Here is a 26,488-nt window from a genome sequence, read left to right on the forward strand (position 1 = left end):
AACCTATAAGGAGGTTTGGGGGTGCAGAAGTGCCCCCCCATGGGGAGGTTTTGGGGTGCACTGCCCCCCCTGGGGCAGATTTGGGGGTACAAGACCCCCCCACAGAGGTAGGTTTAGAGGCACTTGTCCCCCACCCCACTCCCAGCCCCACAAGCAGGTTTGGGGGCACACAAAACCCCAAATGAGGAGGTTTGGAGGTGCAGAAGTGCCCCCCCATGGGTAGGTTTGGGGGTTCACTGCCCCCCCCGGGGTAGATTTGGGGGTACAAGACCCCCCCACAGGTAGGTTTAGAGGCACTTGTCCCCCACCCCACTCCCAGCCCCACAAGCAGGTTTGGGGCACACAAAACCCCAAATGAGGAGGTTTTGGGGGTGCAGAACTGCCCCCCAGGAGTAGGTTTGGGGGTGCACTGCCCCCTCCCAGGCAGATTTGGGGGTACAAGACCCCCCCCCAAGTAGGTTTAGAGGCACATGTTCCCCACCCCACTCCCAGCCCCACAGGCAAGTTTGGGGGCACGCAAAACCCCAAATGAGGAGGTTTGGGGGTGCAAAATTGCCCCCCATGGGGAGGTTTGGGGGTGCACTGCCCCCTCCCGGGCAGATTTGGGGGTGCAGGACCCCCCCATGGGCATATTTGGGGGTACAAGATCCCCCCCACAGGCAGGTTTAGAGGTGCTGAGCCCCTCATCCTACTCTGACCCCATGGGCAGGTTTAGGGGTTCAAAAAAAAAAACCCACAAAAGAGCAGCTTTGGGGGTGCAAGACACCCCCCCCCGCCAGGTTTGGGGGTGCACCCCCCCCTGAAATAGCCAAATTTAGGGCCGCAAGACCCCAAATCACTTCCAGCCCCCCAGCGAGGACGGCAGGATCGGGAACGCGCACCCCCCAACCCCACTGCCAGCCCCACAGCGAGGTTTTGGGGTGCACAGCCCCCCCCCTATTGTGCTCCCAACCCCACAGCAAAGCCTGGAGGGTTAAAGGGGGGGGGGGATTTGGGGGCGCCCGGCCCCACACCACAGCTGCCGCTCGCCCGTGCTGGCCCCCGGGGCCCGGCTGGCCGCAGCCACCCCATTGCCTCATCGCCTGAGTCACGGCCCCGCTGACCCCATTTTCCCATTTCCTGGCAAATATTTACCACGGTTTCTGCAGTAACAGGGCCCCCCCCGGACGCCCCCCGGCCTTTGAGCCGAGCCCCCCGACCCCATATGGCACCGCAGCCCCCTCCCCAACCCCATGGGCACCTTGTGGCAGCGCCCCTAAACCGCCCCGGGGGGGGATATGGGGTCCCCGTGGCAGCACCTCGCTATAGGGCCGCAGCGCCGCGTGCCCCCGTTTGGGGTTTTTATTTGTTTTTTGGGGGGGGCTATGGGCAAAGGATGGGGGCTGGAGGCTGTGGGACCCCGCTATGGGCTCGGGGAGGCTGATCCCACCGCCACGTGACGCCGGGTCCTGATCCCATAAGAGCCTTTGGACTCGAGGCCAGCGCAGCCATGGCCGGCCCCGCGCCCCGCACCGTCCTCGTCACCGGCTGCTCCTCCGGCATCGGCCTGGCCGTGGCCGTGAGGCTGGCGCAGGACCCCCAGCGCCGCTTCCAGGGTGAGGAGGGCGACCCTCGGCCCTAGAAATCCTTTTGGGGTCGGGAGGGCGAAGGGTTTGGGGTCCCACCTTGCTGCGCTCACCCCAACGAGGGCACTTTCGGGGTTTCTTCCTCCGCGTAGCGCCCCAAAAAATTTCACGCCCCCTTTCACCCAGGTGTCCCCCATGTGCTTGGGGACACGAGGACACGGGGACGGGGACAGGGACGGGGTCGGGGACGGCACCTGCAGCACACATCACGCTCGGGGCCGGTGTTTGCAGCACCCAAGCAGACCCACGCGGGGTCCCCGCACCCTATCCTCGACCCCATGCCCCCTGCTCACCGCGTCCCCTCTCCCCGTGCACCCCGTGGCCGACCCTACAGCGGGGATTAGTCTCCGGGAGAAGGATTTAGAGGCTTTAGAGTGTTACCAAAGCAGCTTAGGGGAAAAAGGCCGCCCGGGTTTGGCTCTCCAACCCTCGGCCCTACAACTGCGGGGTTCCCCGCAGTCATCGCCACCATGCGGGACCTGAGCAAGAAGGGGAAGCTGGAGGAGGCGGCGGGGTCGGCGCTGGGCAAGACGCTGAGCATCCAACGCCTCGATGTCTGCAGCGACAGCTCGGTGGCCGAGTGCCTCAGCAGCATCCCCGGGGGCCGGGTGGACGTGCTGGGTGAGGACAGCGGGGTTAAGAGGGGGTGTGTATGGGGGAAATGGGGACCAGGATTGGGTTCTGAGCCCCCTCGGGTGCCGCCGCAGTGAACAACGCCGGCGTGGGGCACGTGGGCCCCGTGGAGAGCATCAGCGTGGAGGAGATGAAGCGCGTCTTCGAGACCAATTTCTTCGGGGCGGTGAGGATGATCAAGGCCGTCCTGCCCGAGATGAAGCGGCGCCGCAGCGGCCACATCGTGGTGGTCAGCAGCGTCATGGGGCTGCAGGGTGAGGCCCCGAAGAGGGGGACGATGATGACGATGGTGGTTTTGGGGGGGGCTTCGCCCACCCCAGCCCCTCTTTTCCTTCAGGGATCGTCTTCAACGACGTCTACGCCGCCTCCAAGTTCGCCGTGGAGGGGTTTTGCGAGAGCCTGGCCGTGCAGCTGCTGCAGTTCAACGTCTTGTGAGCACCAGGAGACCTCAGGGAGGGGGGAGAATAGGATTGGGGGGACCCCACAGAGCCCCCCCTGAGCTCCCCAAACCCCCACAGCGTCTCCATGGTGGAGCCGGGCCCCGTCAACACCGACTTCGAGCTGAAGCTGATGGAGGAGGTGGCGCGCTCCGAATTCCCCGGCGCCGACGAGGCCACGGTGCGGTACTTCAAGGACGTCTACCTGCCGGCCTCCCACGAGATCTTCGCCACGCTGGGGCAGAGCCCGGCGGCCGTGGCCGAGGTGCGAGGAGGACGGGGTGGGAAGGGAGGGGGACAAGATTTGGGGCCATGCCTTTGGGGAGACCCTCACCACCTCGAGGCTTAGGCGGCTTCATCCGTCCCCAGGCTATGGTGAGCGTCATCGGGGCGCGGCGGCCGGCGTTCCGCACGCAGACCAACGGGCTCTACACGCCGCTGGTGGCCCTCAAATACGCCGACCCCTCGGGGGACCTGTCGGTGGGCACCTACTACCGCCTCCTCTTCCACTACGGGACCCTCTTCCACCTCAGCATGGCCGTGCTGCGGTGCCTCACCTGCGGCTGCTTCCGCCGCAGGATCGCCCCGCTCTGAGCGCAGCGGGGGTCTTGCCGGGGAAAAAAAAAGGTGGGGGGGGGGTCTTCGGACCAACGGCGGCCCCCCCCCCTTTGTTGGGATTGGGGTTGGGGAGGTGGTGGGGGCGCTGCCCTGAGCACCCCGGTTGCGGGCAGGGGGGTGAAGGGATGGGAGAGGGGTGGGGGTCCCGTGGGGCTCAGCCCTCTGAGGTGTGGGGAGGGGGTCGGGGAGGCTCGGGGGGCAGCGAGGAGGTGGGGGGGGGGCTTGGGGACCGGTGGGGGGAGGTTTTGGGGGGCCTCAAAGGGTTACAGGGCTTGGGGGGGCGGAAACTGGAGGTATTGGGGCATTTCTGTGGGTTTTAGGGTGTTTGGGGGGCAGCTCTGAGGGGCTTTAGGTTCAGGGAACCCTAGGGCAACCCCAGGGGGGGCTTTGTTTTTTGGGGGGGGAAGCTTTGGGGGTTTTTAGGGGTGTTGGGGAGCCCTGAGATGGCACGGGGGGGGGGGGGTCTGGGGTTGTTGGGTGTTTGGGGTAGTGCCAAAGGGAGGCCTGAGGGAGCTTGAGGGGGGCTTGGGGGGCGCTGAAGGGGCTCTGGAGGGGTTTTAGGGAGTTCTGAGGGGGTTCTGAGGAGGTTGGGGAGCTCTGGGGGGTGTCTGGGGGTGTTGGGGACCCCTGGGGGGGGCTCTGAGGATGTGGGGAAGGGGCTCTGGGGGCATTGGGGGAGTCCTGGGGGGACTTGGGGGATGTTGTGGAGTCCTGAGGGGGGCTCTGAGGGTGTTGGGAAGCCCTGGGGGGGCTTTGGGGGTTTTGGGGTGTTTGGAGTAGTGTCAGGGGGAGATCTGGGGGGGTTCTGAGGGTATTGGGGAGCCCTGGGGGGGCTTTGGGGAGCCCTGAGGGGGGGTCTGAGGTTGTTGGGAAGCCCTGGGGGGGCTTCAGGTGGCTCTGAGGAGGGGGGGCTGAGGATGTTGCTGGCTCTGGGGGTATTGGGGAGCCCCCAGGGGGGCTCTGAGGACATTGGGGGGCTCCATTAAAGCTGTGACTTCACCCCCCCACTGCACTGAGCTTTGTGCTGGCGGCTACACGGGGGGGGGGCTCGGAGCTGGGCCGGGGACCGGCTGAGAAACCCCCCCCGGTACCCCCGGGCCTCGGAGGCCTCCGGGGGGGATTGTTGGGGGGGGGGGGGGCCGCGTAACCATGGCAACAGGGGGGGCGGAACGCGAGGAGCGGGCTCGGGGGCGCGTCGGAGCGGGGGACCGGCCGGAAGTGACGCAACGGGGGAACGCTTCAAGGGTGGCACCGGAAGTGGCGGCGGCCGCATGGTGGCGGCGGCGGCGGAGGAGGCGGCGGGGAGATGGGGAGGCCCAGCAAGGTCGGGGGGGGGGGGGAAACGGGAACGGGATGGGGGGCACGGAACCGGGGAGGGGGTCGGGAACGGGACCGGGAGCGGGATTTGGGGGTCACGGGGCCGGGGGGAACCGGGGAAGGGGCTCGGGACACCGGGACCGGGACCAGGCCTCGGGGAGGCGCTGGGCCTGGGGGGCTGGGGGGAGCGGGGGGGGTCGGGGTTGGGGCTGGGGGAAGCGGAGAGGGGGCCGGGAACGGGTCTGGGGGAGCGGGGAGGGGCTGGGAGCAGGATCGGGGAAAGGACCGGGCCTCGGGGAAGCGGGGAGGGAACCGGGAGCCGGCCTCGGGGGCTGGGAAGCGGGAAAGGGGCCTTGGGGAACGGAAAAGGGGCCGGGAGCCAGCTTCAGGGAGCGGGGAGGGGCTGGAATGGGGTGAAGGGACCCAAAATGGGCTGAAAGGGGGCAGGGAAAGGGCCAGGAGCGGGTCATGGGGGCCGTGGGGTAAGGGAAGGGACCGGGACCGGGCTTCAGGGAACGGGGAAAGGGCCGGGGGAACGGGAAGGGGCCAGGAGCAGGGAACCGGGGCAGGAACCGGGACCAGAACTCAGGGAACGGGCCAGGAACGGGCTTCACGAAATGGGGAAGGGGCAAGGCCATGCCTTAAAGAACGGGAAACCCAGAACCAGGCACCCCCCGGGGCACAGCACCCCCAGAACCGAGGCTCCATCCTTCCCGGGGGGGGGAACACAGCATGGATTGGGGGGTCCCGGGGAGGGCTGCACCCCCTTTCCTGCCCCTTCCCGGTCCTGACCAGTTGCCCCCACAGACCAAGAACCAGAAGAAGGAGCGGGCGGCGGCGGTGCAGCAGGCGCAGCAGGACTTCGGCACCGTCCCCCACTCCTTCGTCTTCCACCGCGGCCGCGTGGGCAAGAACGTGCGCCAGCTCATCCTGGACGTGCGCAAGGTGATGGAGCCTTACACCGCCCGGGCCCTCAAGGTGAGCACGGGGACGGATCCTGCCCCGGTGACCGGGCTCACCGGGAACCTCCCGGGGGAAGGATTTCAAGGGTTTGCCCCTTTCCCCCCGCTGCAGGTGCGGAAAAAAAACTCGATGAAAGATTTCGTGGCCGTGGCCGGGCCGCTGGGGGTGACGCATTTTTTGGTCTTCAGCAAATCCACCTCCAGCATCAACTTCGTGAGTGGCTGCGGGTCTGTTTTTTGGGGTGGGAGGGGACGATTTTGGGGGTGGATTTCATCCCTCTGCTGGCAGCTGCAGCTGATGACAAACTCCAGCTGAGCCTCGGCGCTGATTTTGTGCAAAGTAAACGCACTGATGCGGCTGCGGTGCTCGCTCCGGGGGGTTGAAAGTCGCCTCCCCCCCTGCTCATCGTTCCCTTTTTCCCCACAGAAGCTGTTTCGGCTGCCCGGGGGCCCGACGCTGACGTTCAAAGTGATGCAGGTGGGTGTCCCCGTGCGCTGATTCCACCCCTGTTGGGTCGTGGAGCAGCTCCTCACCGCCCCGTTGCCCCCGCAGTACTCGCTGATCAAGGACGTGGTCTCGTCCCTCAAACGGCACCGCATGCACGAGCAGCAGTTCACCCAGCACCCGCTGCTGGTGCTCAGCAACTTCGGCCTCCAGCAGATCCACGTCAAGCTGATGGCCAGCATGTTCCAGAACATGTTTCCCTCCATCAACGTCCACAAGGTGAGGCGGGTCCGACTCCGGGATCCCCCCGCGGGGCTCGTTTCTCCTCCTAAAACTCCTCCTCCTCTGCCCGCAGGTCAACCTCAACAACATCAAGAGGTGTTTGCTCATCAGCTACGACGCCGAGACGCAGCTCCTGGATTTCCGACACTAGTAAGCACGGTGCTGTGTGCCTGGAAATCCTTTTTTCCCCCTCTTTTCCCTCGCTGCCTGGACCTGCTCACCTCCTCCTCCTCTTCCTCGCCCCGCAGCAGCGTGAAGGTGGTGCCCGTGGGCGTGAGCAAGGGCCTGAAGAAGCTGCTGCAGGAGAAATTCCCCAACATGAGCCGCTTGGAGGACATCAGCGAGCTGCTGGTGAAGTGCGTGCGGGGCCAGAAGGGCTCGGAGGCGCCTTCCTCCCGGCCCCAACGCTCCTCTTCCTCCCGGGCAGAGACATCAACCTGTCGGAGAGCGAGGCCGAGCAGGACGGGACCCACAACACCCTGGAGCTGCCTCAAGCCTACGCCGGCCGGGGCAACATGAAGGCTCAGCAGAGCGCCGTGCGCCTCACCGAGGTGCGTGGGGAGGACCCCGGCCTCCCGACGGCGCCGTGGAGGCCGCGATCGTCCCGGGGAGCTCGGGGCTGAGCTGATTTTCTGCTCCCGCCTCGCCTAGATCGGGCCCCGCATGACGCTGCAGCTCGTGAAGGTGGAGGAGGGCTTGGCGCAGGGCAACGTGCTCTTCCACAGCTTCAGTGAGTGGCGCCGGGCTTCTCCCTGCTGAGCCTCCGCTGTTGGGGGGGTTGAGGTCGGCGCCTGGAGCTCGGTTTTCTCCCCGGCAGTTCACAAAACGGAGGAGGAGGTGCAGGAGATCCTGGCGAGGAAGGAGGCGAAGCTGAAGCTGAAGACGGAGCGGCGGCAGCAGCAGGAGGCGGCCGTGGAGCGCAAGCGGCAGCAGCGGGAGGCTCACCGGTGAGGCGGGAGGGCAGGGAAGGGAGGAGAGGAGGAGGAGGCAGCGGGATCGGAGGCTGGTTGAGCACCGACACCGCTTTGGCAGGGAGAAAAGCCTGGCGGGGATCCGGAGGAAACGGCAGCAGGACGGCGACAGCGACGCCGAGGACCCCGGGGCGCCGGAGCAGCAGGATGCGGCCGGGCAGTCGGACGAGAGCGACGCCGAATATTATCGGCAGGAGCTGGGCCAGGAGCCCGACGAAGGTGAGTCCACGAGGGGCTGAGGCTCAGCCTCTCTTTTTTTCCTCCCTGCGTGGCTGATGAAGCGAAAAACCCTGAGCTTGCCGTGATCTCGGTTGCAAGTAAACGCGCTGACACCTCCCTCCGGCGCCAACGCCGCCCGGCCAACCCCTCTGCCCCGCTAAACTTCCCCTTTTTGTGTTTTTATTTTCGGCATCCGCCCGCCCAGATCTCTTTCCCAACCGCGCCAAGAGGCCGCGAGGCCCCTCGGGCTCTGCCGTGCCGCGGAAACGCCGGCGGCGCAGCCAGCAGGAGCAGCCCGGAGCCCCAAAACCTCGCCCGGTGGCACGAAAAAGGGGCCCGGCGCGGACGGACTCCAAGCCCCAAGGAGCAGCCGGGCGAAAAACGGGACGAGGAAGCGAGCGGCCGGCCCGGGAGGGACAGAAGCACGGCCCCAAGAGGCAAGGGAAGCTGTTGGCCAGGGGAAAAATCATTTTCAGGCGGCCCGGGCACGGCAAGAAGGGGAAGCGCTGAGGCTGCAGCCGCCTGCCACGCGTGGAGACTGTGGGGGGAGAAGGAAGTGGGCACCGAGGGGGGGGGCCCTGCTCCTGCTCAATACACGCTTGGAACGAGCACGTGGTGCTGTGCTGGCCGTGGGGGGGGAGCGAAAACGCGGGGTCAGCTTAATTTAATTAAGGTGGGGCGTGATTTAATTGGGCAGAGCTCGAGCTGCCCGCTTGTGCCAGCGGGAAGGGGACGGGGCCGTCACGGCTGCGGTTTTGTGGTGGCTCGAGAAGGGGAAGCGCCCGTCCCTGCCCCGTTTCCTGAGCCTCGGTGCCCCGGGGTGGGGTGCTGGGAGGAAGAGGAGCACGGAGGGCACCGGGGACAGCGTGAGGAAGAGCACGGCTGCCACCTCGGAGGGGACGGTGAGCACTGGGAGCGGGCGCAGAGCCACAACGGGGTGAGTGGGACGAGTTTTGGGGCTGCAGGGGACGAAGCACAGTCCTCGGGGTGCTCAGCGGGACAGAGGGACGCATCCTACCCCCCAAAAAACCCCAAAGGGGCTCGCTAATCCTCCCCAATCCGCCTCCAACCACCCCACGCTGAATCAGCGACCCTAAAACCACCCCCGGCATGGCCAACACCACCTCGGGCAGCCCCTGCGCCAACTTCAGCCGCTCGCAGGAGGCGCTGTGGCCGGTGCTGGCGGCCCAATTCCCCCTGGCCCTGCTGGGCAACGCCTTGGCCGTGTTCCGCTTGGCCCGCGAACGCCCGTGGCCGGCGCCCGTGGTTTATTCCTTCCACCTCTCCGTCAGCGGCGCCCTCTACTCGCTCTCCCTGCCCGCCTTGGCGGCTTATTACCGGCCTCCCAAACGCTGGAGCTACGGCGCCGCGCTCTGCAAGCTCGAACGTTTCCTCTTCAACTGCAACCTCTACGGCAGCACCTTCTTCGTCGCCTGCATCAGCCTCAACCGCTACCTGGGCATCGTTTACCCGCTGCGGCTCCACGGGCGGCTGCGTTCCCGGCACGCCCAAGCGCTGAGCGCGGCCGTCTGGGTGCTGGCCGCGGGGCTCTCGGCCCCCACCTTTGTTTTTTCGGAGCTGCAGGAGGAGGAGGGGACGGTGGAGTGCTTGGGGAGCGCGGCGCGGGAGCGCCTGCCCCGTTACATCCCCTACAGCCTGCTGCTGGCGACGCTGGGCTGCGCGCTGCCCTTCCTGCTCACCGCCTTCTGCTACGGCGCCGTGGCCCGCGTGGTTTTTCGCAACCCGCACCTCAGCCCGCTGGAAAAACGCAGGATCGGGGTGCTGGTGGGGGCCAGCGTGGCCCTTTACGCCTTCTCCTACCTGCCCTACCACGTCTTCCGCAACCTCAACCTGTGGAGGCGCCGCCTGAGGCCGGCCCTGGAGGACTGCGGCGTCTCGCGGGCCGTCCACGCCGCCGCCCAGCTCGGCAAAATCCTCGTCAACTTCAACATCTGCCTGCACCCGCTGCTCTACGCCGCGCTGGCCGACAGCGTGCGCTGCTGCTGCTGCTGCTGCAAGGAGCAAGGGGAGAGCCTGGAGCTGCAGCCCCGGAGCGCGGCGGGAGCACGGAACGGGGACACGGCCCCGCCGCAGGGCGCCGCGAGGCCCCCGGGTGAACGTTTTCCACCCGGAGAGGTGGGGGAGTAAAGGTTAAAACGTCAGCGTTGTGTCGTGGTGCGATTTTTGGGGTGAAATTGCTTGTTTTTTTTAGGCTAAAAAGCTTAGGAAGGTAGGAAGAGAGGACGCGGCGGCGTAGTGCTGTAGTATTTTTATTTCGAGGGGCCTGCTGCGCAGAGGGGAGGCAGCGGGGTCAGTTGGTGGAGGGTCTGCGGAGGAAAAAAAAATGATGGGGTGAGGATGGGAGCAGCCAGAGGCAAGCCCCCAGCACCCCTAGGTGCCCCCCCAGCACCCTTGGGTGCCCCCCAGCACCCTCCCGTACTCACTTGGCCCATTCCACGTTGAGGATCAGGTGGTCGTAGCCGAAACCAGACACCCCGGCGATGGCACGGGCCGCGTCCTCGCGGCGGTGGAAGCTGATGAAGGCAAAACCCTTGGGGAAAAAAAACGAGGGAGAGGGGTGAGGAGGAGGAAGAGGAGGTGTGGAGGAAGAACAGGGAGGTGGCGCCCCCCCAAAAATCCCTCCTGACCCCACCTTGGACTGCCCCGTGGCCTTGTCCTTGGCCAGGTAGATCCTGGAGATGGAGCCGAAGGGGCGGAAGAGCTCCTGCAGGTCGGTCTCACGCGTGTCCTCGGACAGGTTGGTGACGCGGATGGTGGCGTTGTCGTCGGCTGGGGGGACAGGGGAGGCTCAGGGGGGAGCAGGGGACACTCGGGGGGGGGGACAGGAGGCCGAGGAGGCTGAGCCTTACCCCTGCGGTTGGGCTGCATGGACTCCCCGCGGCGGCTGGCGCCGTCCCTCAGGCTGGGCGGCACGTACTTGCCCGTCTTGCTCTGCTGAGCCTGCACCGGCTCCGGCTCTGCGGGCAAAAAAAAAACAAAAAAACAACAGGAGGCCTGATAAAACCCCAACCGCCCCAAAATTCGGGCAGGGGAGAGCCCCAAGAGGAAGGATTCGGGGTGCCGTACCTCCGGGCAGCTTCTCCTTCTCGCCCGTGGACAGCCCCAGCTGCTCGGCCAGCTCCTTCTGCATGGGGCCCAGCGTGTCCTTGTAGGGGCAGCGCGTGGTCCAGTGGTCGCCCTTGCAGATGCGGCACGAGACGATCTTCTGGCCCTTCAGCTTGTTCATCGGGTCCTCCTCCTCTTGGCAGTTGAGGTCCTGGGCGCAAGAAGAGGGCTCAGCACCTTTTGGGGCCGTTTAGGGGCTCCCCGTGGTGTCCCCCCGCCTCGTCCCCCAGCCTCACCTCCTTGCTCGTGATGAACGTCATGAAGACGTCGTCGCTCACGGTGGTGGTGGCCACGTTCGGGCCGGGGGCGTCGAACTCCGAGTTGCCAAATTTTTTCCAGTTCTGGGGAAAAACGAGGCAGATTGGGAAGTTTTCCTCACTCACGCTCCCTTCCCAAACCGTTCCAAACGCAGACCGGGTAAAAAGCAGCAGCTCCTGGAGCGCTGCCTTCTGCTTTTCCCTTTTTCTACGGAAGAAAATCCATCCTGCTGCTACCCTCACCACAAAAAACTCTCACCTTCCGACGTGCCACCGCCTTGGAGGCCTTCCTGGTTTCGATGCGGAAGGTGCGGATGATCTGGGGAAGGGTAAGAGAGACAATTAACGTCCCCAAAAGCAACAAGGGGGAGAGAGACAGCAAGGAGAGGCCCCACTCACCTTCACCTTCCTCCCATCCTCCTCCTCGCGGTACTCCGTGATGGTCTTGATGTTGCCATTGATGAGCTCCTTCGGGGAGGGCAGCGGGCCTGCGGGGTGGGGAGCAGTGACTGGGCTGCCCGGGGGGGGTTTAAGGGCAGGGGAAGAGCCCTCCCCCCCCGGGGATTTTAGGCAGCTCTTACCTCCCTTCAGCAGCTCGGCCTCAGCGCTCAGGCTCCCCCCGAGCACCCCTGTCAGGGGGATGTCCTTCAGCAGCTCGCTGGTGATGCATTTGTCTGCAGGAAGAGAAGTGGAAAATCATCGCTGCCAGGGTTTGGAGTGAGCAAAGCAAAGGGGGAAAGCACCCTGCTGCTTTTGTGGGGTCTGGTCGCTGGTTTTATGGGATCGTGGCAAGCAGAGCCTCTCCCAGTAGGGAGGAGAGGAGCCCCACGCTCTCTTCTTGGCACAAAAAAAGCCGAAATGCTTTAAAATTGCAACAATCAGGCTTCCTCCGCCCCTAAAATGGGCGACATATGGGTGGTGAGAGGAGCGCCGCTCCCTGTCACGGCTCACACACAGCCCGCTCCCTCTCTGTCCTAGAAATCAAGGTTTGGAGCCCCGAACCGAGCCCTGCGGGGGATTTGAGGGGGATTTGAGCTTTTTTTTGAGAAAAAAAATCCGGGGGGCGGCGGGGGGAGGGCAGGGAAGCCGCCCCCCCCCCCCCCCCGATCACTCACCGTCTTCTCCTCCCTCCTCTTCCACCTGGTCGGCCCAGCTGGGCTTCGAGCTGCGGACACAGCACAGCGTCAGGCGCCGGCCCCGCTCCCCCCTCCGCCATTTTGAGGCCCCCAAACCCCCCCCCCACCCCGGGCTCCGTCCCTGGGCCCCGACTCCCCGCCGCTTCCCTTCAATGCCCCCCCACGGGCCCCGATTGCCTCCCCCGGCCCCCGATTCCGCTTCCCGAGCCCCGATCCCCCCCTTCAGGCCCCCTCCCGCCGTCCCGGGCCCGGCCCCGCTCCCTCACTCGTAGTCGCCCGTCGGCATCGCCCCGCCGCCTCCCTCACGCGTCCCCACCGGAAGGGAAGCGCTTCACTTCCGGCCAGCCGGGCCTCACTTCCGGTGCCGGGAGCCGGCCGCGCGGTGCATGCCGGGAAGCGGTTGCTAAGCAACGGCCCTCGGGGGGGGGGGGGGCATTGAGGCCTACTGCGCCCCCCCGAAGCCTGAGAAAGGCGTGGGGGGAGGGGGCTATAATTTATAGGAGAGATTTATTTGAAGAAATATTACAACATATAAAAACTACATAAAGTATCAATTCCCACTTGTACAAAGCGGCCGATTATTTTCAATACATTGCGGCGTAAAAACGGGAGATGGGAGGGTGGGGGGGGGAGGGAGGGGGGCCAGGGCAGGGCCGGGACCTGGGGGGGGTCCCGCCGGAGGTGCTGGGGGCCCCATGGGCACCCTGCCGGGGCCGGGGGGGCTGCACCGGGGGGGGGAACCGGGGCGGTAGTGGAGTTCGACCATCACAGACAGCGGCGGAGGGCAGAGACGTGGGCACGAGCACAGCCGCAGGGAAGGTCCCACGGACCGAGAATTTTAAAAACAAACCAAAAAAAAAAACAAACAAAAAAAACAAACCAAAAAAAAAATCAAAACAAAACCAAAAAATAAAAGGGGATAAAATAAATCAGTGCATGTTTGGGAGTCCTGGTGCCGGAGGCGCGTCAGTCAGCCGGTTCCACCGTTTCCATCTTCTCCGGGGCGCTGGGCGCTGTGGGGAGAGGAGGGGGGCGATGGCGGCAGCGCTCCCCGAGCCCCCGTTATTGCCCTCATTAATTCTCCACCTCCCTCATCTCCTGCTTTAATGGAGCAGAAACGCCAATCCCAATCCCCTGAGCCCCTTCTGGTGAGGTGTAGGGACCGCTGGCCCCGCACCTACCCGCGGTGTCTTCCCTCAGCTTCGCCAACACGCACGATTTGATCTCCAGCCCGATGGCTTTGGCTAGAGGAGGAGGCACTGCGTTACCGACCTGCGACAGAGGTAGGGTTACGTTGGCGCGGGCTCGGCAGCGGCGGTGCCGCGGGGCTGCGCGCGAGCTGCCGCGCTTCACCTGTCTGTGCTTGTCGAGGATGTTCCCGAAGAGCCGGTAGGTATCGGGGAAGCCCTGGGAGCGGGCGCACTCCCTCACGCTCACTACCCGGTGCTGCTCGGGGTGCAGAACCCGGCCCTGCGGCGACAAATGAAGCAGCTGAAGAAAAGAGAGAGGGGGGGGGACACCCTTCGTTTTGGGGGGGAGAGATCCGGCGGCACCCACCTGCTTGCCCATGGGTTCGGGGTTGGTGACGGTGGTGCTGAAGAAGCCGTCCCACTCCAGCCGCCCGTAGAGCCCGGCCCAGTGGTTGTGCCGGTTGCCGGTGTGGGGCAGGCACCAGGGGATGAGGGTGTTGAACTGCCGGTCCGCGGGGTCGCAGGGCTTCCCTGGGGGAGACGGGAAGCAATTATCCAAACATTAAAAAAAAAAGCAGCAAAAGCTATCAATCCGCTGCTCTCTCCCCAGACTGACCCTGTGGGGCCGCGCGCGCCACCAGCCCGATTAAACTTGATCACAGCTCGCTGTGAATCGCCTCTCGAGTGGCTCCCATCAGAGGCAGCTCCGTAAATGCCAGCAATAATAAAAAAGCATTTGAGGAACACGGCCTCATCTGTGTCACTGGAAAGCGTGGAAATGAAATAACTTTGCCAGCCACAGCAGATGAAATTAAAGAATGAAGCTCATAGAGCAGGCTGGGAAATTCACACTCGGGAGGTTTAAAAGAGCAAATATCAGCTGAAGCGGGGCGAGTAGAAGATATTATTTTATACGTTTGAGCTGCAGAGGGAAAATTGGTTTTGCAAGCGTTTATGTCAATGGTGAAGGGAGCAGCTTGTCCTGCGGGGATGAGGACACCAGGACGATGTCCGCGGGAAGGAATGGGCGTAAGGGGTGCTGGGCTGAATTACCTAACCCTAATTAGCAAGGTTAGAAGTGGATTTGACCCCGTCCCACCACACAAGGTGCAGGAAATCTCCCAGTCCACGGGCTGGGGTGCTGACGCCTACCTTCTGCGCAGGAGCAGACTCCCCGCAGCGCTCCTGAGCTGCTGCGGCCGTTCTTCTTCTCGTGGTGCGTGTACCGCAGCTTGCGCGTGGTCGTGCCGTCCGACAGCCGCACCTCGATGTTGGGCAGGTCGCGCCAGTCGGAGCCGGGGGCCAGGGGGATGTGTCTCATCCGCGCCGCGACCAAGGCGCTCATGTCCTGCAAACGCCAAGCCTGCTGTCACCTCCCACCGCCCCAGCGCTCGGTGGCAGGGCAAAGGGGCTCGGAGGGACGCCGGTCAGCCCAGCACCAGGTCTGCGGCCCCATTGCTATCACTGTGGGAGAGGGAGAGATCCCAGCAGCTCCACCAGCCTCGTCTTTGCCTCTCAAATTGCCCCAAGTTTTGGGATAAACACACAGGGACTGCTCGGGGATGATCTCACCACGTTTGCTCAGCACCCACAAAACATCCCTGCCCTAATCTCTGGGTCTGGTGGGTGCTAACGCAGCGTCACCCCCCCCCGCCACGTACCTTGCAGATGTGATCCCTGAGGATGGGCTGGTACTGGGAGCCCCGGATCTGCCGCTGGAACCAGGACTGGGGCTCCCCGTTGTAGGAGATCTCCAGGGCAGAGGCACCGTTCCGGATTTCGGGCAGGTCGGACATGGTGTCCCGCACCGTGATGGTGCGGAAGGGGCCGGAGTACGTCCTGGGAGCACGGGGCAAGCCGTGAGCAGCTAAACCCTACGAGCTAAACCCTCGACGAGCCACGCGGCGCTCCCAAGGCTCACCGGGTGATGTTGCTGACGAACTTCTTGTCGTCCACCACCACGCTCAGCTGGCAGGCACGGGGCGCAAACACGTGCAAGGGCTCGGGGAACATGGGCAGCTTCTCACCGGGAGCCGCAGCAAGGACGATGGCTCTCCGCCGCGTCTGGGCCACGCCGTACTGGCCAGCCTGGGAAGGAAGGGACCCTCCTGAGCAACGGGGTCTGGCAATCCCTGTCTAGTTTCCCCCCTAAAAAGCTGGGAAGCTCCCTCGAAAGCAGAGGAGTGAAGGAAACCAAAGAGCTCAAACGGCACCGCTTTGGAGGGGACGGTTCAGAGCAGAGCCAGGCTGGAGTCAAAGGGGTTTTGCTCTCGTGAACCGCCTCGGGGTGCCGTGCTCGTGCCCCGAACCCACCTGCAGGACCCCGAAGGTGCACTGGTAACCCATGCGGACAAGGCAGCGCAGGGTGAGCTTCAGCACCATGGAGCGCTTGAAGGACACGAAGTTCCTGACGTTCTCCAGCAGGAAGAACCGCGGCCGGTAGTAGTCGCAGTAGCTGCCAGGAGGGAGAGGGACCACGAACGAGGATGGAGCAGCGGTCGAGGCTCCCGGGGACGTGCCCGCACCCCGCCACCTCCTTACCTGAGGAAGGAGACCACCAGGGAGTTCTTGAACTTGGAGTAGGTGCGGGAGTTGAAGCGATTCATGCCGCTGAAGCCCTGGCACGGGGGGCCTCCGCACAGCATCTCCACGTCCCCCTTCTGCGGCAGCTTCTGCCCCAGCGAGTTGGTTTTCTCGCCGGACATGACCAGCTTCAGCAGGACGTTGCAGTCCTCCGTGAAGACGGTGGTGCCAGGGTTGTTCAGCCGGAAAGCCTGGGCGGCCGGCTCCCACATCTCGATGGCCCACAGCGTCTCCGACACGCCTGGGGAGACGAGGCAGAGCGTCCTGGGCTTGCTCGGATGAGCAGAGCGCCGCTTCGTGCTCCCCGATCCAGCTCGGGGCTCCTAAGATAAGGGCTGGAGGAAGCGAGCAGCGAGATTTCCCCCCCCTCTGCCGCTCACCTGCCTGGTGGAAGCCCTCGGAGAGCCCCCCGCAGCCAGAGAACACGTCCAAGGTCCGCAGTTTGGGCAGCTTCAGCTCAGCAGGCTCCTGCTCGCTCTGCTCGCAGGTGACGGACGACTTCCCTTTGCCTTTGCCTGCAAGCAGAGCCCAGCTCACATCAAAAGGCAAAGTCATTTCCTCCGCTCAGAGCTTACAAGGCGAATTTTTCTGCCCTCCTCCTCCGCAGCAGCAGCTAAACCATCGGCTTAAAGCACCTTTCTACCCGTAATTCTTCTGCCACTGCCAGAATACGCCCCTGCACTTGGAAGGAAAGCCTCTCCTCTTCCCCCCCGTGATCCCTTTCCACCCAACAGCCCGTGGATGCAGTCAGACAGCTTCAGGCTCAGACCAGAGCCGCAGGAGCTCGCGGAGCAGCTCCTCGCCTTGGCAGGGTTCAAAACCCTACGCTAGAGAGCGGCCAGCCCCAGCAGAGGGCTGCCAGCAAGGAAAAAAAAAAACTTCAAGAGGGGCCAGATGCCGTTGCCGAGAGGTTTATTTCAAAGAGGTGAGGTCCTTGCACAGCTGTCCCTTAAGAACAGAGCCACAGACCGCAGAGCTGCATCCTGTGAGAGCACCGGAGCGGGAGAAGAGCCCAGCAACATCTGGCTGGTGGCAAATCTTATCTCGGCTCCGCAGCACCCAACGGCAGGCGCGAACGGGTTTCCCACGCCGCCACCCACCCCCTTAGGCACTCACCTTTCCCTTTGCCTTTCCCCTTCCCTTTATTCCCGGAGCTCCGCGCGTGGTTGGGAGGATCTTCGAAGCTCTTGGTTTTTGCGTTGTAAGCCTTGGGGTGGGGGGGAGAAGGAGTTGGGGAAGCTGGAACACAACGAGCTTTCCTCGCCAAGATGCGAGGCGCGGGCTGGCAGAGCTCAGCGCGTGTTTTCAGGTCCCCTTGGGGCCGTGCCCCTCACCTCTAAGAAGTAGAAGCGGTCGAGGCCGCCCGCGGAATAGTCCTGGATGCTCTCGGTCAGGTCCTCGCCGTACACCACCGTGCAGCGGCCCTGCACAGCACGGAAATCGACGGTCGTCTCCTCGTCGCTCCAGTACAGGAGGTTGATGTCTGCGTGGTAGCTGGCTTTCATGGACTTGTGCGTGTTCTCGGGTCTGCAGAAAGAGCTCCTGCTTAGGGGAAACGCTCGGGGGCAAACCCTAACCCCCCGGTCCGGCCCAGGTTGTGGTGCTCCCCCCCCCCCCACTGCTGCACGGCTCCATCTCCGCGGAGAGAAGCGGGTTTATTTCCTCCCGCAGCACGTCTGCTAGCATGAGCTGGGTGCAGCACCGAAGGGCTGACTCGTTTTGTACCCAAAGGACCTTTTGGGGTTTGCTGGGGGGAAGGAGAGGAAGCCAGCGCCGCGCAGCGAAGCAAATTTAAAGACGGAGAGATCTGGAAGCGAGGCCTCAAACACGTGGCCTGAGCGTTAGCACGCTCCTCTCCGCTGCCAAGGCTCCTCGCACACATCTCCCCGTGGTGCACGGGGGATGACTAAGAGCCTGCAAATGTTTGGGTAAACACCCACACCCCGGGACGGCGCTGACAGCACGCTGCAGCAGAGGCTCCAGCGGCCCCAAACCCCTTCGGGCAGTGCCCACGCTGCTCCCCAAGGCCCTACAGAGGTGCCCGAAGTACCAGCGGGCTCCGCAGAGACCTTGTGCCGATGCCACCGAGCTCTTCCCGGCACCCGAAACACCGGGCAGCCCCGGTGGGAACCTCCCGGCCCCGCTCACCTGTAAAACTTGAAGATGCGCAGCTTGATGTCAGCCTCGTTGGGCTTGCCGTTGCTGCGGATGTTGCAGAAGATCTCCTTGATGCGGCCCACGCGGTAAGGGTCGGGGGCATCCAGGTTGCTGCCCTTGATGTACTCCGAGTACTTGCGGTAGTGCTCCGGGTGCAGCTCCTCGTCCACCGCCTCCTTCTTGGGGCGCTTGGCCGGGCTGGCGGGTTTCATGCTGGGGAGCGGGGAGAGAAAACACGTTGGGGAGCCCCTTTCCAGCACCCCAAATAAAATAACGCAGCCCGGAGCATCCTCCTTCCACCTCCCTGCTTGCTTCCACCTCTTCTGCCCCCCTCGCTGCTGCACGGGCACCGAGCCACTCCGGAATAGGGCACGCACGAGGTGCCTGCACGCTGCAGCCCTCTTCCTAAAGGGCTTTGCTATTTCTCTTCCCCTAATTACAGGGCAGCAGGCAGGGTCTGGATCCCTCTTTCATCCACCCAAGCTCTTTCTTTTGAAGGGAAACGATCCGGCTCTCGGAGCGAAGTCGCTCCGTTCAATAACGGGAGGTGAAATCAGGGTTAAAGCTCTCGGAAATCAGGGCGCCGGGTGCTTATAGCTTGTGGGATCGACAGGACGGCATCCCTAGAAGTGCTTCCAGCCCCCTGCAAGCACCAACCTGAAGGAAAAGGCATCGGGCAGCAGGTAGACGCCGTCTCCCACCCTGTACTGCACTCCGTTCTTGGTGGCCAGGGCGTAGAACATCTTCCCATCCCCTTCCTCCAGGGGCTCGGCCACTTTGGGTATCTCCTTGTGCCTCACCTCGTCCAGACGCGTGCAGCTCATGCAGAACCTGCGGGACAGGGACAGGAGAGCGGTGACGGGGCCGCGGGGAGGCTCCAGCGGCTCTGGCGAGGAGCGGTTCCCCCGCGCCGCCCCGCTCGCGGCTCACTTGTACTTGTTGTCTTCCGTGGGCTCGGTCTTGGGCGGCGACTCGAAGCGGGCGTACTCCTGGTCGTACCACATCTGGTAGAAGTACGTCCTCCCGTCGTCCTCCACCATCTTGATCTCCATGTCCAGCCCGCCCTGCTGGGAGAGAGGTGTTGGCAGGGAGCGGCGCCGCCGCCTCTCCGCTGCCGCCGCGCGCCGCCGCGCGCCGAATCCAGCCGGAGTTCGCGGGGCTCTCCCCCACCTCCATGGACCAGTTCTCCGAGGGCGCCTTGTAGATGACGTTGACTTTGCCGTGGATGTAGGACAGCTGCATGTCCTCGCATTCGTCCACCAGGAAGAGCTCCAAGGGGTCGGAGGTGGCCCCCAGGACGGTGTCCGAGCCCGGGCAGAACCAGTGCGCGTGGAACATCTGCCCGCTGCTGTCCTCCCACATGGCCGTCACCCTGCAGGCGAGGAGCCAGGGTTATGCCCTTCCTGGGACACCAGGAAGGGGCTGCATTGCTCTGAGCCTCACCAGAGCAATTAGGAGAGCAATTAGGGCTCCCTAATTGGCAAGAACCACGTGCAGGGACCGACCTGGCGAGGTAGAGGGGCTTGGTGGGATCGTCGGGGCTGACGGAGACGCAGTCTCCCACCTCCAGGGTCTCCGAGTCGATGCACACCCTCTGGTAGTAGTCCTTCTTCCCATCGCTCTGAGGAGGCACGGGACGGTCGGGGAGAGCTTTAAATCCCCACGGGAGACACGGCCCCGCTGCGGCCCCGTGCGCCCAGCCTCACCTTGACCGGCTCGCCCACCCAGGAGATGCGGCTCTTGTTCTGCTTCTTCTTCCTGCCCTGCAGCATCTTTTTGGGCGACGGCATTTCGGGGATGTTATCGTCCACTTCTTCATCCTCGTCAGCTTCCCGGACAGCCAGGTTGGGGCACCTGGGGTCACAAAAGGACCGTGGCTGCAGCCCCGTTGTGCGGGGACCAGGACGGACCTGGCGCTTTGCAGACCCCGTCCCCTCTCTCCGGAGGGGGACAAATGGCACCAGGGTGGCTCGGTGGGGGCGCACCTCCTCTGCAAACAGGCCTGCTTGCTCCGTCCGCTGCCCCCAAACTTCACCATGTTCTGGCAAGCCTTGCACTTGCCACACTCGGGCTGCTGGCACACCTGCGGCGGGGAGAAATCAGCTTGAGCACGGGCAGGAGCAGCAGGGACCCCGCAGGCAGGAGGGGCAGGGGCTACGGGACGGCCTCAGGAACTGCTCCTCTTTGGATTTCAGGCAGAAATCCTTCACCATCAGGGTGCTGAGGCACTGGAACAGCTTTTGCCTGGAGAAGCTGCGGATGCCCCAGCGTTGGAAGCGTTTGGAATTGGGTTGGACGAGGCTTTGAGCAACCTGAGCTACTGGAAGCCGTCCCTGGCCAGAAGGGATCTTTCCAACCCAAACCCCTCCGCGCTTCTCCGTCCCGAGGGACCCAGCGAACTCGTGATGCGGGAACCCCAAATGGGGCTGGGGGGGCGTTCGGGGTGGGGACGGCACTGTTTCGCCTGGCCCCACGCGCCCGTTACCTCGCAGACGCCGCAGCGCCGGCGCTTCATGGCGTTCTCCTTGTCGTCCTCCTTCTCGTCCTTCTCGATCTGCTCCGAGAAGAAGGTGTCGAAGATGAGGTACACCAGCTTGGTGGTGGTGGCCTTGGTGGGGCCCTTGTCCTTGTCTATTTTGGTGGGGTGCCGGATGGCCTGCCGCCGGACGGCTCGCCTGCGGGCAAGGTGAGAGCCGTGAGCCCAACGCCTCGGACCCCCGCCACGCGCTCAGCACCCACGGAGCAAAGGGATTCCCTCTGGGCCAGTTTTGGGAGGATTTCTGCACCCATCTCCCGCTGCTATGAAAGCACCCGGGTTAAATCCCTCGAGTTCTCCCAGCTGGGAGCAAGCACCGGGCTTCATCCTGGGAGGATCCCATCCGCAAAGCCGACGGGGAGCAAACTTTCGGGTTTCCACGGCCGTGAGGGGAAGGATGGGGGCTCACCTCTTCCCCAGGGTGACCCCAGCCAGCTTGATCAGGTCTCTCATGCAGGGCGTGATGAGGACGGGGGGCTCGTCGCTGTCCCCGGCTTCGTCGTAGCTTTCCACCTGCTCCACCACGAACTGAGCGTGCCGCAGGAGCGAGTCCTCTGTGAAGCGGTTGAAGTTCAGCCCCGCGGGAGGCACGGTGGTCTGCGAGGACGGGCAGGTTAGGGGTGGGGAAGAGGACGGGCGGAGCAAAACCCCCTCCACCGTCCCCAAATCTCCCCGCGGCCCGGCGCAATCCTGGGGGTCGCTCCGCTCACCTCGATCTTGTTGAGCAGATCCTCGTAGCTGACGTCGCGGTTGTTCTGCAGGAACTCCACCACGATCTTGCTCATGTAGATCTTCTCCTGCATCAGGGCGAAGATGGGCGCGTACTCCTCGCTGGGCTCCATCAGGATGTAGTCGGCGAAGGCTGCGGCCGAGAGCGGGAGGTAAAGAACCGGGGAACCGGGCGGTCAGGACCGAGCTAGGACTGCAGGAGATGTTTTGTTTTGTTTTTTTTTTTTTTGGGGGGGGGGGGAAGCCAGCCCGTCCACACGGCTACAAGGGACCTCAGCACACGTGGTAGTGGCACCCTGCCCGGGGACTTGTCTTTTATTCTTGGCGTGCTGCTACCTCAGGAGAAAGCCAAGACAACCCCAGGTTGCTTTGCCACTGCAAACTCCGTTTGCTGCTGCCCAGGGGAGCTACGTCCTCCTCTGACACCACCTCTGTTTGGAACAGAACAGGTTCCTGGAAGGGTGCCGTTCCTGCTCCTTGCAGGAAACGGGAAGGGAAACGCTTTCAAACCCCAAAAACTCAGCTTCTTCCCCTAGTTAGGGCCAGGAACAAATGGAAAAGCCTCTCCGGGAGTGACCCTGATTGAAGCAAGGACTTTAAAACACCGACACAGGCGCCGAGCTCGCCGCCCTGGCTCGCCCACCTGTGGTGAAGCCGATCAGGGCTTTCTCCCCGCCGTCGAAGCCCGTGATCCACCAGGCATTTATGGGCCCCAGCTTCTTGGCTCTCACCCCTCCTGCAAGAGAGAAGCCGCAGACGTCAGCCCAAAACCCAAGGAGCTGAGTCCAACGGGGGGGGGGGGGGGTCGCCGGCCCCGCAGACCCCCCGGGCTCCTCCGCACCACGCTCACCGTCCAGGCAAGGGTTGTCGTCGTAAATGGGCTTCACAGCTCCGCTGAAATACAGCTCGATGTTCCTCTCGATCAGGCCGGTGTCAAAGGGGCACAGGTGACCTCGCTTGTCGTAGACGCTGGTGGGGACGGAGGCAGGTTGCGTTTCGTGTTGGTTTTGTTTCTTTTTTCCACCAGGTTTGCGAATCCGGGGGGGGGTTTTCCTAGCCTGCTCCCCCCAGACCTCACCTAAAAGAGGTGACTTTGTGCTGGGGAAGGTCCTCGTAGCTTTCAAAGCCGTCTTCGTTCGCGTCGAAGAGGGACAAGCGCTCATCCGTCAGCATTTCGGGCTCCTCCAGCTGGGCGAGACACAGAGAGGAGGGCGTTGGAGGAGCGCTCCCCGCCCGGCAGCACCCCGTGCCCCAAAAAGGGCCGATTCCTTACGGCATCGTCGGGATCCCCTTGGAAGAATTTGAGGTCAGGGTCATCGAGGTACTGTCTGCAGTCGACACACTTGGGAGGGGTGGTCTGCAAGACACGGGGGGGGCGGCGTGAGCTCTTCTCTCCCCGCTCCTCCACCAGCCTCGGGCTCCGAGCTCCTTTCCCCGAGCGGCCCCGTGCTCTCGTTCCCAAAGCATCCAGGCTCTTTGAAAGCAGCCAAGGCAGCTCTCGCGGGCCGTGCTGCTCCCCAGCTCGCTGGGGTTTTATTTTTGGGCAGCTGTGCGTGCTTGGAAAGGGCTTCCCCCTTCCCTCCGAGAACCCCAGGCACCACGTGGAAGAGCCGCAGGAATAAAAAAGCCCCAAAAACGCCGGGGTGCGGGCTGGGAAAGCGACTTACTTTAGCAGGTGTTGTAGTTTTAACCTGAGTAATTTCATCTTTTATCTCAGACCTGGGAGTGAGAAAACACAAAGAGGGGGAGGGGGATGAAGGCACAGAGCGGAGAAATGTCCCCAGTGGCCCCTAAAGGTGGCGCGAGCGTGGTGCAGGCTGGATCCCCTGCTTCCCCCCGAGATCCCCTGCTTCCCCCCGAAATCCCCTGCTTCCTCCCCAAAACCCCCTGCTTCCCCCTGCTCCTCCCCGTGCCGATGGGGCCGAACGGCCCCGACCCTGCAGCCCCAAGGGGGCCGGAACCGACGCTGCGGGGTCCCCAGGGTCCGCTCAGAAAACGCTCGAACGGCAGGCTCTGCTCCTCACCCTTCTTTGGTTTCGATTTTAATCCTCTTCTCGTCTTGTTCCTTGAGGGAGAAACGAAGGGGTGTACGAGGATGAGGACGGAGCGCCCGGCGGCCTCGGGAACAACGCGGACGCACGAGCAACCCCGGCCACGAGCTCACCCCCCGCCGGCACCGCCACGCACCTTCTCCTCCAGCTCCTCCTCATCCTCCTTCTCCGCGCTCACCTCCTGCTTCACCTCCCCGTTCACCTCCTCCGATTTCCGTTTGTTGGACCTGGTGGTTTCAAACGCCGGGGGGTCAGCCCCCGGGGGTTCCACGCCGGGCGTAACGAGCGCTTCGGGGGCGCCGAGGGGCTCCGGCTCCTCGCGGGAAGCCGGCGGGTTTGGGGAGCGAGGGAGGAGGGTGAAGGCTCCCCGGGGACCCCCCGAAGGAGCCAGGGGTCCCACCCCGCGTACTGACCCTTTGGAAAACATGCTCAGGATGCTCGGCTGCCGGCCGGAGCTGCGGGTGACCCGGGAGCTGGCAGGAGACCCTGTTGGGATGACAGCCAGGGTCGGCGGCGTTAGCGGCGTGGGACGCACTGCCCTGCACCTTCCCCAGCCCCCAGGCAGCCAACAGCCCCCTCCCTGCCCCCCCCCAGCCCCCAGCAAGGCAAAGAGACCCCAAAACCCCATCCGGAGGGGCTCCGATTTCCACCCCACGGGGAACCACCGCGCTCCCGCTCCGTGTTGAATGGCGGCGGGCGATTCCCCGCTGCTTTTTACGCGGCTGCGAGAGCGGAGCCGTTACTTTTGCTCTCCCCGTTGGATCTGCTCCTCCTGGCCTTGCGGGCCCGCGGCACGGGGGTTGAGGAAGAGGAAGAGGCGGCCGCTTCCTCCATCTCCATCGCACTGTCCTCTTCCCCGTCGGGCCCTGCCCGCTCCGAGTCCTCGTCGCTGCCGTAGGCGCCGTTCTTGGAGCACCCGTTGGACGCCCGCAGCAGCGGCGCCGCGTCCCCATTCTCCGCCGAGAGCTCTTGGTGGAGCAGGGCTTTCACCTTGGCCAGGTACCTCTCCTGCAGGGAAGGGGGAAGAGGATCAGCGTGGGTTTGAACGGGGCAGGAGCAAAATGCAGCTGAGCTCTCCACCCCCCTCCGAGGAAACCGGGCGCTGGGTCTCACCTCCGACAGCTCCTCGCAGCGCAGTTTGGCTTCGAGCTCGCTCAGCTGGTCCTGCACATCCGCCTGCAAGAAGCCCTGGATGAGGCTGAGCTTCTCCTGCACGCTCTCCTGCGGGGACGGAGGGGACAGCGTGGGCCGGGGGCGGACGCGGCTTCCTCCCCGCGGGGGCTCGGCTCCGAACCCGGGCGCCGCTCACCCAGCTGCCGGGGGACCTCCTGACATGACATGATGGCGAGCTCCGTGACAACGGGGACGCGGGGACATACGGACCGCAGCGGGACCGCGACCTCACCGCAGGGCACGTGTCCGGGGAAAAAGCTGGGCCAGCAAGGGGAGACGGGCTCTCACTTGGCCTGCCCGCCCTGCCCGTCCCCATCCCGCCCTGCCCGGGGTGAGCCCCGAACCGGAGCCTCGCGAGCGCTCCCTTCCCGTGCCACGCCGATGAATCACCGCGCGCCAAAGAGGCACCGAGAGCCCGACCGCGAGCTGAGCCGAGGGCGCGCGCTTTTTTTTTTTTGGGGGGGAGTGTGTGTGGGGGGGAGCCCCGGAAAGGCGTTTCCCGCCGGCGGCGGCAGCACCCGGCACCCACCTTCTCGCTCAGGCTCTCTTCATCCCGCTCCAAAGCTTGCAGCCTGCCAGAGGAGAGGGGCAGGGGGTCAAGGGGAATCCGCGGCGGGGAGGAACGCCGGGCGGCTGCGCCCCGAAATCACTCGCGTGTGTCCGTGAGCCTGGGTGTCCCCCCCCACCACCAAACCGCACGCACCCCAGGGAAGGTCGCCGCTGCGTGCACGAGCAGAAAACGGCGCCGTACCCCAAAATCTACACCCCGAAACGGCGCCGGGGATGGGGAATAAAGCGCAAGGATGGGCACGGGGCACGGCCGAAACGCCGGGGGAGCAGCCACGTGTCGCCGTCCCGCGGGCGCACAAAGCGGCGCCGGGACGCCCCCCGACCCCTTCTTTTGGGGATCCCCAAAAGCGTTCCCAGCCCCCCCAAGACCCTCTAACCCCGGGCAGGACGTGTCCCTCACCGGCAGCCGGGGCCGGCCATGCAGCCGGGACGCGGGGAGCCGGATGCGGCGTGCCCGGAAGAGCGGCGGCCGAACCGGAGAGCGAAGCGGCACTCGCGGGGCGGTTTGGGGTGGTGGTGGGGAAAAGGGGTGGGTTTTGGGGTGGGGGGGGGGGGACACGGGACACGGGGAGGGGCACGCACACACACACACACACACGGGGTGAACGCTGGGGGCCCCCCCCTCGCCGCCGGCCGGGGGGATGCCGGGAGGAGAGCGGAAGGGACAATAGCGGCCGGGGAGCGCGGCACAGGAAGCGCCAGCCCCTCCGGGCGCCCTCCCCGTGGACGGGGCGAGACGGTTGGCGGGGATTTTTTGGGGGTGTGGGGGGGGGCACGCGCATTACGAAGCCCCCCCCGCCTCCCTCCCCAATATCCACGCGCACCCCGCAAGAGAGCGGGAGCGGGCGCCAAAGCCGTGGCACCCGGAGGAAGGCGGGCGTCCCGCTTCCGCAAGCACCCCCTCCGGGGGCAATTGAGGCAGGAATTTCGGTGCCCCCCCCTCCCCGCCACGCTGCCACCCCACGAGGGGATGGGGTTGAGCGTGGTGTGCGTGTTGTCCCCCCCCCAAAAAATAAAAAACAACAAAACTAACCCCAACAAACCTTTCTTCCTGCCCCGGGTGGCAGCGCGGGGACCAAGCCACGTGGGGGCACGGGCGGGCGCCCCCATCGCCACGTGGGGCCCGGCCGTGGGGCAGGCGTTGGGCCCCCCCAGTCCTCAGTGACCCCCCCAGATTCTGGGGGTCGTGGCTGCCCCATGCAGAGGAAGAGGGGGCGACGGGGGGAGTGGGCACAGCGTGGGGAACCGTGCCCCGTGGCGGTGCTTGGGGCTGGGGGTGCGGAGCGGTGGTGGGGGGGTCAGGGCAAGAACTGGGGGGGTCAGAACAAGAATTGGGGGGGTTTACGGCAGTCCTGGGGGGTCAGGGCGAGAATTGGGAGGGTTATTGCAGTGCTGGGGGGTATTATTACAGCACCAGGGGGCATTGCACTGCACGGGGGACTTCAGGGCAGTGCAGGGGGGAAATGCAGTG

The 26,488-nt window shown here is 64.7% G+C and overlaps 4 protein-coding genes across 6 annotated transcripts; 2 read left to right on the forward strand and 2 right to left on the reverse strand.

Annotated features, from left to right (window-relative positions):
• Positions 1-1,489: 1,489 nt before the first annotated feature.
• RDH8 (retinol dehydrogenase 8) lies at positions 1,490-3,289 on the forward strand. Its single transcript, XM_032204954.1, has 6 exons — positions 1,490-1,595; positions 2,085-2,246; positions 2,333-2,512; positions 2,596-2,689; positions 2,777-2,960; positions 3,065-3,289. Exons 1-6 carry the CDS (start codon positions 1,490-1,492, stop codon positions 3,287-3,289), a joined length of 951 nt encoding a protein of 316 aa, XP_032060845.1.
• A 1,321-nt stretch (positions 3,290-4,610) lies between these two features.
• On the forward strand, positions 4,611-9,657 carry LOC116500060 (suppressor of SWI4 1 homolog). The gene is made up of 14 exons (XM_032204955.1): positions 4,611-4,637; positions 5,438-5,608; positions 5,705-5,806; positions 6,020-6,070; positions 6,146-6,316; positions 6,393-6,469; positions 6,568-6,675; positions 6,747-6,870; positions 6,971-7,049; positions 7,137-7,266; positions 7,352-7,509; positions 7,715-8,014; positions 8,207-8,261; positions 8,598-9,657. The coding sequence occupies exons 1-14, from the start codon at positions 4,620-4,622 to the stop codon at positions 9,655-9,657; spliced, it is 2,604 nt and encodes an 867-aa protein (XP_032060846.1). The 5' UTR covers positions 4,611-4,619.
• Positions 9,658-9,763: 106 nt separating this feature from the next.
• EIF3G (eukaryotic translation initiation factor 3 subunit G) lies at positions 9,764-12,371 on the reverse strand. Its single transcript, XM_032204968.1, has 11 exons — positions 12,295-12,371; positions 12,008-12,057; positions 11,474-11,566; positions 11,292-11,380; positions 11,152-11,211; positions 10,872-10,976; positions 10,597-10,786; positions 10,380-10,487; positions 10,163-10,299; positions 9,954-10,060; positions 9,764-9,836 (listed from the first exon to the last, which is right to left on the reverse strand). The coding sequence occupies exons 1-11, from the start codon at positions 12,312-12,314 to the stop codon at positions 9,821-9,823; spliced, it is 975 nt and encodes a 324-aa protein (XP_032060859.1). The 5' UTR covers positions 12,315-12,371; the 3' UTR covers positions 9,764-9,820.
• A 580-nt stretch (positions 12,372-12,951) lies between these two features.
• DNMT1 (DNA methyltransferase 1) lies at positions 12,952-25,453 on the reverse strand. Of its 3 annotated transcripts, none has more exons than XM_032204963.1 (34): positions 25,418-25,453; positions 24,977-25,019; positions 24,388-24,450; positions 24,018-24,282; positions 23,688-23,760; positions 23,411-23,501; positions 23,248-23,288; positions 22,891-22,942; positions 22,497-22,580; positions 22,302-22,411; positions 22,074-22,192; positions 21,867-21,959; positions 21,205-21,356; positions 20,904-21,091; positions 20,444-20,633; positions 19,944-20,041; positions 19,665-19,812; positions 19,464-19,579; positions 19,129-19,330; positions 18,889-19,025; positions 18,616-18,789; positions 17,950-18,171; positions 17,136-17,328; positions 16,918-17,008; positions 16,182-16,316; positions 15,760-16,042; positions 15,532-15,673; positions 15,140-15,306; positions 14,880-15,057; positions 14,371-14,566; positions 13,586-13,749; positions 13,382-13,498; positions 13,210-13,300; positions 12,952-13,041 (listed from the first exon to the last, which is right to left on the reverse strand). In XM_032204963.1, exons 1-34 carry the CDS (start codon positions 25,435-25,437, stop codon positions 12,995-12,997), a joined length of 4,485 nt encoding a protein of 1,494 aa, XP_032060854.1. In that variant the 5' UTR covers positions 25,438-25,453; the 3' UTR covers positions 12,952-12,994. The 3 variants fall into 3 exon arrangements, with proteins under 3 accessions (XP_032060854.1, XP_032060852.1, XP_032060851.1); XM_032204961.1 differs by having other exon boundaries at positions 18,889-19,022; positions 24,388-24,495; XM_032204960.1 differs by having other exon boundaries at positions 24,388-24,495.
• Between the last annotated feature and the right edge of the window lie 1,035 nt (positions 25,454-26,488).

Source organism: Aythya fuligula, chromosome 30, assembly GCF_009819795.1.
Source record: "Aythya fuligula isolate bAytFul2 chromosome 30, bAytFul2.pri, whole genome shotgun sequence".
NCBI classification, from domain to species: Eukaryota; Metazoa; Chordata; class Aves; order Anseriformes; family Anatidae; genus Aythya; species Aythya fuligula.